Here is a 15,914-nt window from a genome sequence, read left to right as displayed (position 1 = left end):
GGTTTTCTTTTTTTTTACTTTATTATTTCGGATAAGTTATGACTATGACTAAGAGTAGAATAGACTATACAAAAAGATATTATAACTAATCATTTATAAACAATATTATTTAATAAACATTATTATATTCAATTAAAACAATACACGTTCTTCGGTTTTATTTGCTTATTTCATGTTTATTGTATCATCTAAAATATTTTAGTACCTATTGTATTTGAGCTATATTTATTTTATTAAGAACGAACGGACACAATAGTTACTACAATTTAGTTCAATTCGCCACACACAATTTCTAACATTTTTAAGTGTGCTATTTCATCTGGACGTATACGAGGTCAACAGCGCGGCGCGGGGGCACTCAGTGGAATTGGGTGCAGGCCGGCGGCGGCTGCGGCTCTGCTCACAACATACAGAGGACTGCTTCAGATTACAGTCGAGTGGGTCGTTTCATTTCTGAAACACGCGGCCTCCTCCCCAGTTGTTGACCCCGCGCAATAAACGGAGGCTTTAACATTCTCCAATTTCCCTCCGCACTTTAAACCCAGCAGTTCGCCATCCTTTTGCCAGCTTCTATTAGATCTTTTTCCAACGGTGTAAGGTTCATTTTTAAACGTAGGAATAGGGGAAGGTATTAAGGGAAGTAGGTTAGACGGCTTATACTTGCCAGTTTCTCGCGAAATGAAAGACTTTTTGTGAGTCGTTCGTTTGAGCGGGAAGAGTACGGGGCGGCCACGACTTGGGCCGGGTCGGGAGCGACCGAAATCCTTGCAAGCGGCACTGTATGAAAAACGCTTTGAAAAACAGTTTTTATGTTAGCCCTTAGGGTATATAACTTTCACAAAGCTTAGGAATATTAATTCAAGAAAATAAAACAAACTAGTCGGTGTCGTCACCGGACGATCAAACGTGAGTTAAGCCGTTTCTTAATTAATTAAAATAAAACACTTTAGTAAAAAATTATACATTGTAGTTTTATCGTTATTTTTGTTTTTATTTGAGAGCTCTGTTCTCCTCTTATTGTAATGGAACAAAAGGCATACACATTAGAATCCACTAGAATAATTAGACATAATGAGCAAGCAAACACATTTTAACAAACTTAAGTACATATTTTTATTGAAGTAAGTACAAAGAGAAGAAGTTCAATCTGGCACGTGTTATTTTTGACCAGATGGTCAATGACTTGGGGTTGATTAGCTGACGCCGCTCGCGCGGGGCATCCCTAAGTACTGCGCAACCTGCAAAGCGCAGCACATTTTGTGGAATCGCAGTGTTGCACAACTGCACATGCGGCTTGCTTGTCTAACACAACAGCTTTGCAATCTTGTGATATTTGAGCCGCTATTTCGTCGATGATTTTACTTTAACTGCCATCGATTTACACTTAATTAATTTCAAGTGACAGGTGATAAAGCCTTTGATTTGTTAATATTATTTTAAGGTTACTACGGGTGTCTCTACGTAAATTTAGAAATGGGACTTTCATATTCGTAGTAACCACAAGCAAAAATTTTAAAAAGTTTACAGTGCCCGTATCCTCTATTTAGCAAATATAAAGTACTCGTAAAATATCCTGTTGTCATAACTACACTTTTATAACATGCTCTAAAATATAGAAAAATCGACAGCTGATATCATAAAACTTATTCACTGGAAGAACACAATTTTTTTTAACATTTTGAACTTAAATTGTTAGCTTCTAGACTCACAATGGATAGACATAAAAGTCTTATAGAACTCTCAAAGTATTGTAACGATGGAAGACGAAAATTAAATCCAACACGAGTAAGATTTATATTTAACGAAGTCAGAGAACTTGTGACAGGGAAGAATTTACTCGTAATTTATTCACAATTGTTCATCTTCAAGCCGGTAAAAGTTGTGGAAAATGAGGCAATTATAATTGAATTTAGTATTTTCACAACTTCTACTGAGCTTTTCATGATTCATGAAACAGTTATCATAGATATTAGTTTGCTCACTTCAAAAGACTTTGAATAATTGCTAATTTCCCGCAAGTGCCGGACGAGGCCGGGGCGTAAGGCAGGGCGGGGGTGGGGGCGCAGGTACAGAGGCTGTGGGATCGATACAGGGCCCGCCCTGCGCCCTTCGCCCCTTGCCCTGTACCACCGCCATGCGCCCCGGGCGGCACAGGATGGCGCGAAGGGACTCCTCAAGGTCGTTCGAGTCGATCTTAGCAAGTAAACACTTGAAAGTTATCTTAACTCACTTAGGTTAGTGTCGGATGATCTTTAATAGTTTGTTATACGAATGAGACCAAACTGAATCTTTTTTTCTTTTCTTAAGAAACAAAATCTTTAAAACCTATAGTATAATTAAGTATATCTATTTTTCAAAGGTGTAAAGTGCAGAATTGTAAGAATACGTAAGTACAACACAAAGAGCCTTTGCCTTGCCTTACCTGGTGCATTACGATGTATATCATTTCTTTTTATCTATAAAATTGTGAGCGAAAAAAAAAGGTTGTTTACGAGTGATAATACAGCGCCGTGTCGCCACATCGCCTGTCCCGTGTCGGCCGCGTCCCGTCGCCCGCTCGGCGCCGGCGCCAGGAAGAAATTCGAGAACGACTTCCGTTATTTTGCTGACACGTCATCATAACTACAATAGTTTATGGTTGCTGTATATGTCGTAAATAAATAGACATGTAGACATTAATATGAGTCACCTTGAGGCAGTTATGGACCATGGATGACGATTACCCTCATATACTTACATTTGTAACAAAATTTCTTTATCTGAATGCTTATAATCTCTGTTTATTTACTTATTGGGTTATATTTATAACAATCAATTTATAAAATTATTACTTCCAGTGTTCCTATTGTTATAAAGTTCATCATCTTACACCTCAGAATTCGCTAATAAAATGCTAGAACAGCTTATGTTAAATTAACTGTAGCTTGCTAAAGATGAGTAAGGTACTTAAAGGTTACTAAATACATAAGACGCAAGGATATGCGGTGTGGGACCGCTGAGTCACCGGAGGCTCACCGCTAGGCGCCACGCGGCCGTCGTCTGTTCTAATCCTACCATTTTAATATTTAAATAAATCCATGTTGTAAAAGCAAATATTTTTTTTTTCTAAACTAAAGTAAATTTACGTAGCCCGAATTATAATTATATGACCATTCATTCGCGAATCGACAAAATCCGAAAACATACAAAAAACTGACTTAAATAAATATTTAACATGTTATACCATGAGTCTATTAAATAAGTAACTATCTTTTAATTTCTGTGTCAAAACAGGTTGTGTCTCTATTAAATTGCTTAGCATGGTGAAATGTTGCAATAACACGATTGTCGTAAGTGTTGGGCGTTAGCGGCGGCGGCGGTGGCGTGATCCAATGCTGACTCGACAGCTCCCTGGCCTGACAACTTACATGTTGATAACTTTAATTTAAGTAATATGTGTGTACTTTGTTAAATTTTCGCCATTATTTTAATAAACATGACAAATAGGTTGCTGTGAAAGTGCGATTCATCACAATATAAGTAGGTACTTGTTTGTCAAAGAACGTAGTTTTGGTTCACATTGCCTTACATAATAAGTGCTATAACACTTGCATAAAAGTACAATATGCATAAATTGAATGATATATATTCTTGATTTATTAATTAATAAAAAAAAAATTGTGTTCATTTTTTTCGATTGTATTTTCAATGTGAATACAAACAAGTATTATAAAGCAGAGGAATGTGTGAGACGTAAAAAGGATGCAACGAGAAATAAAACAGAATTACGCCTCCGTAACTTGTCACTTATATTAGTCGTAATAAATGCAAAAGATGTCAGTGCTGCGCCACCAGCGCCCGACAATTGTTTTTTCCTTACATAGGTTTGTTCAGTTTTTTACTTAACCCATTTGTAAATTTGAATGACATTATGACACTTTACTTAGTAAATAGATAATTATATATTTATCAAGTGGTATCCATTTAAATTTGTGACGGAAAGAGAAACTATAAGATAAAAAAAAGCAAAGGTGTATTTATAATATGTGTAGGGGTCAACAATGCGGGGGAGAGGCTACTTTACACCACAATGATTTTGCGGTGCGATCGGCGTAAATACTCCGCGTGCGGACCCGTGCGAGCCATAAAAGAGAAATAGCCTCTGAGATCCTTCATGCGAGTGATTTCTGCTCATACCACCGGCTGATTAAACACGTCGCCCACCTCTTATATTTAAAATAAACATCTAAAGTAAAACACACCACTATACATAAATCCTGATAGTATTATAAATGCGAATGTTTTTATGTATGGATGTTTGGATGGACCTTTGTTGGAAGGTATCTTCAGAATGGCTATGGCCAGATGTAGAATACAGCGCGGAAGAACACTTAGGATACTAATTAAGTTTTTTTTTTTCAATTCCGCGCAAACGGAGTCGCGGACGATAGTTTATATGCGATAGGCGATATTTTTTGATGGATGTTTGTTTGGATGGATGTTTTTTGGAAGGTATCTCCGAAGCGGCTTCATGGATTTCGATCAAATTTGTTATAGGCTGGCTACCTGTGATCCCGGAAATGTGTATGGTTCGGTATTATAGTCTGTTCGGTATATAATGGTCCAGTTGTAATGGTTTTCGCCGTAAAAATATCATATGCCAGTTATCTTACTTAAATATTATATTCAATCTTGAAAGTTCATTACACCCATTTTGCAGTAGAACCGTCGCGCCATCGAATATAAAGTTGTACGTACAAAATGACAACTCCAAAAACATTATTTCAATCAACGAGTGTAAAGCTATTTAATATGAGTATGAAATGTATAAATTAACTGTAAATATCTACACGTGTCGTCTTAGTGTTGCTAAAATTTTTCTGCACACTGTACACGGCACTGATTCATTGGGTCACTCACCTAATGTTTAATACTTACTAAGGAAAATGCAATATTACTGCACTTAATTATTAAAATATATTTGATTTTAATGTAACATGATATATTAATTTAATTGGCAATTTAATGACACTGTTAATTCAATGATTTTTCTAGAATCCTTAACAAGCAGACCTCTGACGTCAAATTAGAAGACTCTTGTCAAGTTCACTTACCATAAAGCAATTTAATAAATTCAAATGTAAACGAAGTACTAATTATAATTACGAGTGAAAAATATTACATTGGTACGATGGCGACTCAATAAAAAGAAAATGAATAACCTCTACAAATTCTTATTGCATTTAAATGTCAACAACTATCATACATACAACGTTACCTACGGTTTCCATTATCCAAATATTCTTACTAAAATATTGGAACGAAGTTCCTTATCGCGCGTTATGAAAGGGGGCTAGACGGAAAAAATTCTTACGAAAAGTTGTCACGACACTTTTTGCTATAGTAACCATGGCAACGTGTCAATATATAACGAAAATTCATAGAAATAAAATGTACTTCTTGTGAAGACTTAAGTTTTTTTATTCATAGAATAAACATTGGTTCCTTCACTAATTAATCGAAAGGAACTTCGTTCCATCCGGGTGTCCCTTGACACCTCTCAAGTTTTTTGTTTTCTCCGTTTTCCTCAAAGAGAACGAAAGGGATGGAACTCGCCGTTACACTTGCAGAAGTATTTTTAAGCAGCTTCATCATCAACTTTGGATGGTTCAAGAGAATTGTCCATATATAAGTTTTAATTTAAAACGTACAGGACGTACGTTAACTTTGTTTTTTTATGATCAAAGTAACACAATGAGCGGTCTGGATGTGTGTAAGTTAAATTAGTGACAAATTATGTCGAATACAAAAGTTTTATTGTTATCTCAGTTATTTCAAGTACGATGAAAGGGATGATGTGATAAATGTGTTTCAGCTGTGGAAAATAGTTTAATTATCCATCTGCGTTCCTATACAACATTGAAGAAACTTTACAAAGGAATCTTTCTAGAATTAAGAAAACAATAACAATTGCATTGCGCTTTTTCGTTTTTTTATCGACTCCGATAACATTTCTTTCTTAAATGATTGTAATATTTTGATATTATGATATAGATAAATCAGATCCATTTCCAGTAGTTTTCTATTGATTCGCTTTTAAACGATCAGTGAATATTCAATTTTCAATGTGATGACATCGGCGGCAGTGAGAATCGAAACTAAAGTCGACCTGTAGAAACTAATCAGTCCTATCCGATTGACATTGTAATTCAAGTCCTTTGTGTACCTAACTATTTCTATGACTGTTTTCAAAGACTGCGTTTGTATTCCAATAAACTAACATGAATTTGTATTTTCTAAAGTAAAATCAACGATAAGACATGTTTATTGATATAATTATTATAATCTACTTACATTTCTTTTAAATTTACCAATCGCCGTTTGTGATTTGACAAATGTTTCTTCTTCGAGAACTTATACTCCGAAAAGTGAAAATGTGCGTACATGATACAATTGAAAAATATTTAACTTCTATACTAATATTATAAAGAGGAAAGATTTGTATTTTTGTATGTAACGAATAAACTCAAAAACTACTGGAACGATTTCAAAAATACTTTTGTCGTTAGAAAGCTACATTATCACTGAGTAACATAGGCTATATTTATTTCCGAGTTTTTTTGTAATTCCGCGGGAATGAAATCACGGACAAAAGCGAGGTAGGTATTTACAATGTTTAAAGTAAAAAAGTAGTGCCTGTAGTTGAAGATTAGAAAAATAATGTGGAAAGCAATTCCTAGTTAATGTTATATCCAAAGTGGAAGAAATAGAAAAAGAAGTGACAGGACATTGACCCAGCGGACACGAGCGATGAGCGATCGCAAAATCCGCAGAATGCAGGTCGCTGCAGGCATGGACGTGCGGGGGTGTTGGGGATGCGCGGGCGGGGAGGGGCCCAGCCCAGCGCGAGCCGAGACCCGCCGCCCGCGCCACTCGCGTCTTGCACCTCACGCCGCTCGCACGGCATGGACTCGCGCTGAACACACGCCTCCGCTTCCGCTGACATATTTACGTCTTCGAAAGCCCGAGCACAGGATGAGCCGGTAAGTGTCGCTTACTATCCTCCGACTGCAAAATCAGTTTAGCATAGCCGTAAAATTATAAGTATAAGTATAAAATTTTAACTTAGGTTCGTATGTCTTCTAGTGCAATATCTTGCCGAAAATTTTCAGAATATTCTTTTTTACTACATAGTCCTAGATTTTTTAAGGCTGGTGTTTTTTTAATTATGTTTTTAATTATGTGAAATTCACCTGTTACATTTTTGGCGCGAATACAAAATTTATGGTGAGTGCAATTCTGTTTGGGCTGCACTGGTATGCATCACTGTATGAGGGGTGCGGGTGGACATTGAGGCCAGGACGTGTGCTAATAACACTCATCATCCCGCGCACCAGCCGCCGCCGCCGCCGCCGCCGCCGCCGCCGCCGCCTCCGGCGAAGGCTGTCTCTGCGCGCCGCGAATATTAAACACTGACGCAATGACCTCTGCCTCGCTTTTTGCATAATAACTAAAAACGGCTTCTACAAATTGTATAATCGTCCGAGACGGCAGACGGAACCGTCGGAAGGAATATGAGCCGGCGACGGCCACGGCGAGTCGCGGCTGCAGCCGGCGGAGACTCTACTGGCCTCCGTCGATAATTGATCGATAAGAGCACGTGCACATTAGTCGAAACATCGCTAGTCGTACACGAACAGGACGCGCGTCTCACGTGCGTCTGCACGCCTCGCCGCGCTCACGTGATGCTGCGCACAATTACCATAGCCAGTTATGCAAGTCATATGGTATAAGTTAGCACCGGAGTCGGCGCCGTCACTGTGCTGGGTGCTTAGCACCGCAAGCCGCCGCTGCACTCGCGAGTACCCCCGCACCCGCACATCATAGCAAGTCGTTGTGGCATTCATCCAATATTTTCATGTATGTCACGCATCCGTTACGCAAAGTTATCCTGTTAATTGGAGTTCGGTTAAGACATCGGCGAGATTTTTATAGGGGCATTCCTAGAACTATACCTATGTATTATATAGAATTGTATGCTTTATCACCATTATTTCACCAGTATATATTGGTGAAATAGCTAGACGATATATGTGTGCCCAGCTTTACCGGCGTGTGGTCCGAGCCTAGCTGCGTCGTGGTCGCAACCGTTGTGTATAAATATGACGTACAGAGTCCCCAACGCTCACATCACACCTGAGCTACCTGCGTACGCGACAACAAACCGTATTACAAAGTGAAAAGCGACACAATAGCGTTACTCAGCGGACGAGCACGACGCCGCGCTGTGCAGCACCGAGTAGCGGAAGTGAGCAGTTTGAATGGATGTTACATGTCGTTAAATACGTACATCTTGTGTACGGTCATGTTTCTGTATTAATGCACTTAATTAACCAGATTTCCGAAGCCGATCTCACTACTTAACTCTTGCTGTTTTAATAAGGTTTTATTGAATAGTTTACACAAATCAAGACCCGCGTCATCCGGCCGGGCGCACCGCATGGCCGAAACTAATTATGGTTTATTCGTCAAGGTGGAGGTGAATAAGGTTGCCTTGTAATAAACTATTGAAATGTTTACAAAACGCACTAAATTAACATCAAGTTAGTGCAGGTTCCAATTCTTTTGTGCACCTTATTAGTTGCATCAAAAACACTTTCACACACGTGCAACATGACATAGCCGATGGAATGTTATTTTCACGTCCGTATATGCCGGTATCCTCAGGGCGGAATATTAAACATGCTGAGAGTGTCGAAGCCGAGATACGAGACGTCTCTGACTAGCGTTTTTGTTAAGTTTATTTCGTTCACTCCCAACTCTCAGGACTTCACGTCTAAGTCCAATTTATCAAAGAAATAAGAATCATATATTTGAGTGTATCGGTACTCGTAATATAAATTATGTAAATTGACAAACACAAGGATGTAATTTCGTGGATTCGAACTTACATCCTTATGTTTGTAAGATTGTTATAATAAAATTAATAGTACCCAGACCAGCTTTAGCTAACTTTCAATTAGGTTTGCTACTTTTTTAATAATACACAATATTATTTTAACCAATTTAAACCAAAAGCTCACATTGTTACAAGACACTCGGCGCAAGCGCGAGCTTTGGGAAATAGCATTGTAGAGTTGCGCAAGCTACGGCGGGCTTCAGGCACTAGGCGCTAGGACTGCAATTATCGTATTGTGCTGACTCACGGCGCAGCTATGTGCTGCTCACATTACATAACAGTACATGCACTAAAATGATCGTGGAAAATGTATTAAAAAGCCTCTAAATAGATAAGAAGCGGGTGATTGATCTTCGGTTAAAGTTTTTTCTATCCGTTCTTATCACTGGAACAGTAAATAATGGCTAAATAAAAGTGTAGTGGCTCATGGAAAGTACTTCCATTTGCTATTTGAATATGAAAACGGACACAGTGCACACGCGGCCATTGTAAAGGGCACTCCTTACATGTTGCGCTCACTCAATTAATATACAACACCGATGTTGTGCACTTGTACATAAGAATTTATAACATTATTAATAGCATTTCGATGAATCTCGCGTTAAGGTCCGGTTTTATAACTCGTTACTCTTGTATTTGTATGTTCTGTTGAGTTTTGGTTTGTCCCTCGTAGGACGGACGTTATCACAGGGCGTTATATAAGGCTTCTTTGATGTCGCCAGCACTACATATACATACACTCTTCGCCGTTCAGTACATAGATAACAAATAAAGTGTACTAGGTACGTGCTCACGAAGTTTTAGATCATACCTGATACAGCGACTCAGTAACACTCAGCTCAGGCGAGCATCTGATAGCGTTTTATAAAATTAATCTTAACTTATAGTTTCCATTACGTTGTAACAATTATTTAAGCTTCCAAAGTTTGATCTCAAACTTTATTTTGAATTCATTGGAATTGTAAATAAAATGCTTTAAAGAATCGTATTTTGTTTGTGTACTTACAATTTAACCGTAGTTGTTTTGAACGTATACTGTAGTTTGTTTTCGTTAGTGTATCTGTGTTTTGAGTATATAGAGTACATTAGCATACGGCATTGAGGAACTTTGTAGACCGCGAGGCGGCTGGCAGTAGAGGGCGCGGCGGCGGCGACGGCATGGCATTGAACTTGCCCACTGACTCACGCCAAGGCAGGCAGGGCGGGACTCGCGCCCACCGCAAAGCTGCACACACTGCCACTAGATATTTTCTAACATGTCCTGAAACAATTGCGAGCCAATATCTATATTCAAATTTACATTCAATCAAGATGTTTATGTACACCATGGATGTGAAAAATAGAGAGGTGCGGCTATAACAAAAACTTTGACAGTTACGTGTGGAGCTTGTAATGGTGTCGTGGAAGGATGGTAGCTTTTGTTATTTACAGTAATTATCTTGGAACTGTCATTATTATTCTTATTTCAATGGAAAAATGATCACACGATTAAGTATCATAACGTGCCTCGGAATTAGGAAATAGGATTTGGGAAGGAATTCATTTACTATATCTACGATAGAGTTTAATTCGCTTGAAAAAAAAAAGAAAACAAAGAACGAAACTCATTAAATGTTACGTTATTCTGGCGATAAGAGTAAATTCCTGATGACATAAGTTAAACGTTGTGCACAAAAACAAATTGCCACTCACCGCCTCGCTGCTGCCACTGCCACCCTCTGTCTATAATCTGTCATCGCACAATATCTCACGAAGCTATTGAGTTTTTATGAAACTTGTTAACTTTCGCCGATGTTTTTGTTCGACCGGAAACATTTGAGGCGTTCAATTTAGTTTGTTTGTTAGATGCAGAGATGTGTGGGTGTGGAACGAAACGTGTGAATGGATGTGAAATTGCAACCGGCGACTGCCAGCAGCGACAGCTCTGACGTAACAGTGCCGCGGGCAGGATCTGCACTCATCATAGGAAATCTTGACTACTTTGTTGCACTTTTTTGTTATTGCGATGGTGCTTGCACATGGCTTTATTTATATTACAAGAAGAGCTAAACGCATTTCTCTTTTGTGGATTTGGTTGTTTTATAACGGTATTTCCTGGTGTGACTCTGAGTACAGAGAGGGCGGGCTGCCGGGTCGCCGGGCTGTCGGCACAACCGGGGCGCACCTGTGACCCAGCGACACACTTACCATCCTTTACATTGTAATCCAACTCGCATGTGTAAACAAACATATGTGGTCATTTTATTGCCATGTAACTAGCAGTGCTGTTTTTCCTTTTTATTTAACAATTCTTAACTTATAAGTATCTTGTTCTAGTCTCTGGTTAAGATCCGCGTGATGATACCACTAACACGCCTCTATCACGTTTCATGCGGGACGTAATACTCTAGGTAGATGTGGAGACCGATAGCAATTGTTATGTCTGCCTACACCGATAAGGTCGAAACACGTGAGACTCTACGTTATTATGTATTCTATTATTTTAATAAGAAAACTTCGGTGAATAATTATGAAGAAAAACATAAACACGTAAGACAATGCTTAGGTATGGTTCAGTGTGTCCTAGTCATAAATATTGTACAATTTTGTAGCACCACTTTAAAATAGCACAAGAAATTGTGCGCATTTGACCAAAAAAAGGGGATTCAAATATAGAATCGCATTGTGTCGTAAGGATGACGCTTGGCAACATACAATGCTATGTTAGCGCCAACAATAATCTTCTGTAAGTGATCAGTATAATATATTGAAATGATTGCTGACGTTATATTAAGTGATTAATAAGTATCCTATTGTTTGATAAATTACAATATTGTGTGGCAAAGGAAATAAATACAAAGACATTACTCTATTATCATGATAGAATTTTCTCGTAAGTTATATCATTAATACTAGCTGTCGCCCGCGACTCTGTTGCAAAAAGTAGTCTATGTATTATTCCAGACTATGTTCTACATCTTTGCAAAATTTCATCATGATCCGTTGAGCCGATCCGGAGATACCTTTAAACAAACATCCATCATCTAAACATTCGAATTTATAATATTAGTAAGATTAATACGAACAAATATAGACCTCATAGAAAATGACTATGGATTCAAGTGCAAACCCGTAAACAGCGTGTTACTATAGGTATATTGCAGTCTCTGATACTTTAGGCTAGTGAAATCTATATATATAAAAGAAAGTCGTGTTAGTTACACTATTTATAACTCAAGAACGGCTGAATCGATTTGACTGAAAATTGGTGGACAGGTAGCTTAGAACCAGGAAACGGACATAGGATAATTTTTACCCCGTTTTCTATTTATTTTTTTATTCCGCGCGGACGGAGTCGCGGGTAAAAGCTAGTTACATATAAAATGTAACACATATAACAAGATAACGAACAGACATGTATATATTTCCTATAGTATAGTGAGTCATCTTGTTTGTCCCGCTTATCTACTTCAACAAGCTTAGATTAAAGATTTTTTTTAACCGCATGCTTTATAAAAAAAAATTAGAAGCGAATAAGGTTTACAAAAATGTGGCATTCGTTGTAGAACGGTTATGAAAATCTTCACATTAATAATGATTCGTAATTTCATTATAATTAATCTTGGACGGGGTCGAGGCGGCGCGGCGCCAGCACTGCACCAACAAAGGTGAGGAGTCTTATTGTCGGAGGCCAAGGCCCACTTTGGAACTATGCGCCACTATAAAAACAAAAAAATCTTAACTAACTAACTTAACAGTTGGGTAATGGTTAGATGTAATTTAAAATATAAATTGGAACATTTTATTGCGCGGGTATATCTTGCAGATTTCACTTATTGATCTTATAGCGCGTTGGCCACATTGCGTGCCATGCCATCCACCATTACAGAGGGGGCGTAAACTTAAATAACAACATTCTAACCAGAAGTAGCATCAGGAATAGCATAATATATGCAGCACCATGGCATTTCTGACGATATGTTATAAAATGGTTCCACACAAACTTTTAAGACAGGCATTTATCTTACATCAAAACTTGCACAAAGTTAGTGATCACAAGTAAGGAAGTTAGTGTGGTGGCAACTTTATATTGTAACAGTGCTTTGTCTGAACACTGGCCGTCGTCTGCTCGTCGCCATGCCGCCTCGGACCGTTACACGCTAGACGTAATTAGGATAAAGTCGTAATGATGGCAATCGGACGGCACCGTTACCGTCCACCGTCGCCGCCGTCCGCTGGTTGCTGGTCGCTCGTCGCCGTCCGCTGGTGAAAGTCATAACTTACGTGTTCCTCTCGCCTCCGCTGCCGCTGTCCGTTGCCGTGACAACCGTGACCTTGTAATACGCCGAGGATTCGAACTAGCCGGGCGACTGTACTGAGATTAACGGAGCTAGTTGGAGCAGTTATTTCGAAATGATTTCACTATTCGTGTCACAGAGAGAGCTCAATAAGACCAAAGTTTGAAGTTATTTGCAGACTTTAGAAAATAATTTAATGACATGTCAGCACCCGTATGGCTTGCAATTGAAATTTTACATCGACCAACATTTGATGTTGATGAGATTTGGATTAAAGTATAGAACGAAATCTGTAGCACAAGAGATGAGATGAGAGGTTGCAGTGTTAATGTGGGGCTGAGGGTTGATTCTATTCATCAGAGGCTGTATAATTCCACCCCGAGGCCGGGCTTATATTGTGAATTTGTGTCACGGCGCGTCACGTCGCCCGGTCGTAATTAATACGGGAGTAACGAAATGCATCGTCACCACTTTCATACATGTATTAACTGACACTGCAATATGATATTCATATTTTATGCTAACACACATTTTTTATTTTTATTTTTAATTAAAAATATTTAGGTCAAAGTTATGTTATAATTAAAAACTTAAATACTAACTTTATACTAGGGTTGTGTTGCGACGAACCCGTCTTTATTTTACTGTCGGGTGTTACAAATTAAACTGTTCGTAGGTTTCTGACTTTCTCATGTTATATGTAGATATTACGATTTCGGGAGAGAAGACAAGAATCATGATTGTCGTGCAGATGATGTGTTAGAAAAAAGATTTTATAATGATAAAAGTGTTATGATAAATATGTTTTGAGAAGAAATTACTTAGAAAGTTTTGCCATTGGACCCTCGACATCACAAATATGCATGAATTTGCATCGCATGTTTTTTTTAAATTCCGATTGTCACATTTATGAAAGGCTGAAGACTATATAATAATATACTGTACATACATAGAATGCTTTTTGACCTTATAGGGACAAAAGAATGAATGTGACGCCCGAAAAATAAATTGTATTTTTAAATCAAATTTAACCGTCGCGTTGTCTACATAGCATGTTGGATTTTTTTAGTAACATTATAAAAAAAAAAATTAAGTAAAGACATTTGTATTCAACTCAGTAATTAAATCTTGTCGGATTGATGGTTGGAGTTTGTGCGTTGTAAAGCAGATTGTATTAATCTATTTGTACAGTTGTGCCTATCGCGGGCACATCAGTTGTCCTGTTTAGGAGCTGTCGCACTGTCACGTGCGACACCAGGAAGTTGCACGGCTGACTCAATCAGGGTTTTCAGAGCAAAGCAAAGATCGACTGTCATCACCAGTACATTTATATGTGTACCAGATATTAGTACGTAGCGTGAGGAGTTTGTTCTTTTGATATATTTAATATCATTGAATCGAAAAATGTACGAGTAGGTAATATTGTCGTATTTATTATTTGAATAGTTTTATGTATGAATTCATTATATTTTTCTTAATTCATTATACAAAGTTAGTTTCCAATGCCGAGCCTCGCGCTGACCGGCTGCGGTGTGAATTAGATCTAATATATACAAATGTGCCTAACATAAACATACGAATATAGTTCGAGTACAAATGATGTGTACATCCCCACGTTTATATAATAATTAACGGAGGCTTGTGAATGTTGTGAGGGCAGGACCTCACGCGACCTCCGTCCCCCGCATCGCAACCCCCCGCCATCCACCGCCAGCGTCGCATCAATGCTGTTGCATTGAACTGTATCTATCCAAGTACAGACGCGCTAAACAGTCAACTGATACGACATGTCATGGCCGACATTTTCAAGTGCACTTACTACGAGTATTACGTATTTACAACGGTATGAGATATCCGCCCCGCGTAGGCCACAGAAGACATCCTCTTTGGTTGTAGTGGTTCATATTATCATACTTAAAGTTATTATAAAAAAAAGTTATGGCCAGCCTCAGTGTGTCATCGACTAAACAAATGGAATCTTAATTGATGCGGAAATATGTTTATCAGATTCATCTTTTATTCGCATACCTGAGTTTAACATTAAAATAGTATTTTTTTAGTTGTGTTGGTTGAACAACAATCGACTCTGTGCCATATGTGACCAGCAGCTGCGTCCACATTGTCATACTCTTGTGCAACATCGGGAAAACCGCCCGCGTATTTTAGGACGAATTTAAATTCCATGTTCGTATCGCGAAGGCCGCCGGCAATTTTCGTCTGCGATCTTTGGATGATACTTGTAGCTTGTTGCGTAGCCTCCTTATAACTCGTATGGTTATAGTATTTGAATTAAAATGTTTTACCGATGTGAAGATTTTTTTCTTTTAACAAGGAAGTTATTCTTTTAAGAACTGGGATTGTTACCGCATTATTTTATTGCAAGGTTAAAATTGATGATAACAATGAAATATAATTTTATGTGCATCGTAAGTGAGTCGTAAGTCATTACTCGTAATTAACATTTAAAATAAAACATATTTTGTAAATTCATAAAACTCTAGTTAATAATGTCTTGATTATTTAAAACATTATATGGGAACAAAAATATTAAAATAATAATAATCAATAGGTGAATTTCAAAAATATATTTTTTTGAGTAAGTTAAATAGATTAGGAGATGAAATCAGAAACATTTGTATTTGCTATTCGTATGCATACATACATACCTCTAGATGGAATGTTTCATACAAGTTTAATCG

At 38.0% G+C, this 15,914-nt stretch overlaps 1 protein-coding gene across 1 annotated transcript in view; it reads left to right on the top strand.

Moving 5' to 3' along the window:
- Positions 1 to 6,911: 6,911 nt before the first annotated feature.
- LOC106713873 overlaps positions 6,912 to 15,914 on the top strand; it is a 36,021-nt gene continuing 27,018 nt past the window's right edge. Inside the window, exon 1 of the mRNA XM_014506768.2 lies at positions 6,912 to 7,022. Coding sequence (XP_014362254.2) covers positions 7,015 to 7,022 — 8 coding nt within the window. The 5' untranslated portion in view covers positions 6,912 to 7,014. The remainder of the gene's footprint in view (positions 7,023 to 15,914) is intronic.

This window comes from Papilio machaon, chromosome 4, assembly GCF_912999745.1.
Source record: "Papilio machaon chromosome 4, ilPapMach1.1, whole genome shotgun sequence".
NCBI classification, from domain to species: Eukaryota; Metazoa; Arthropoda; class Insecta; order Lepidoptera; family Papilionidae; genus Papilio; species Papilio machaon.
The sequence above is the reverse complement of the archived record's forward strand: the minus strand, read 5'-3'. Positions and strand labels throughout refer to the sequence as shown.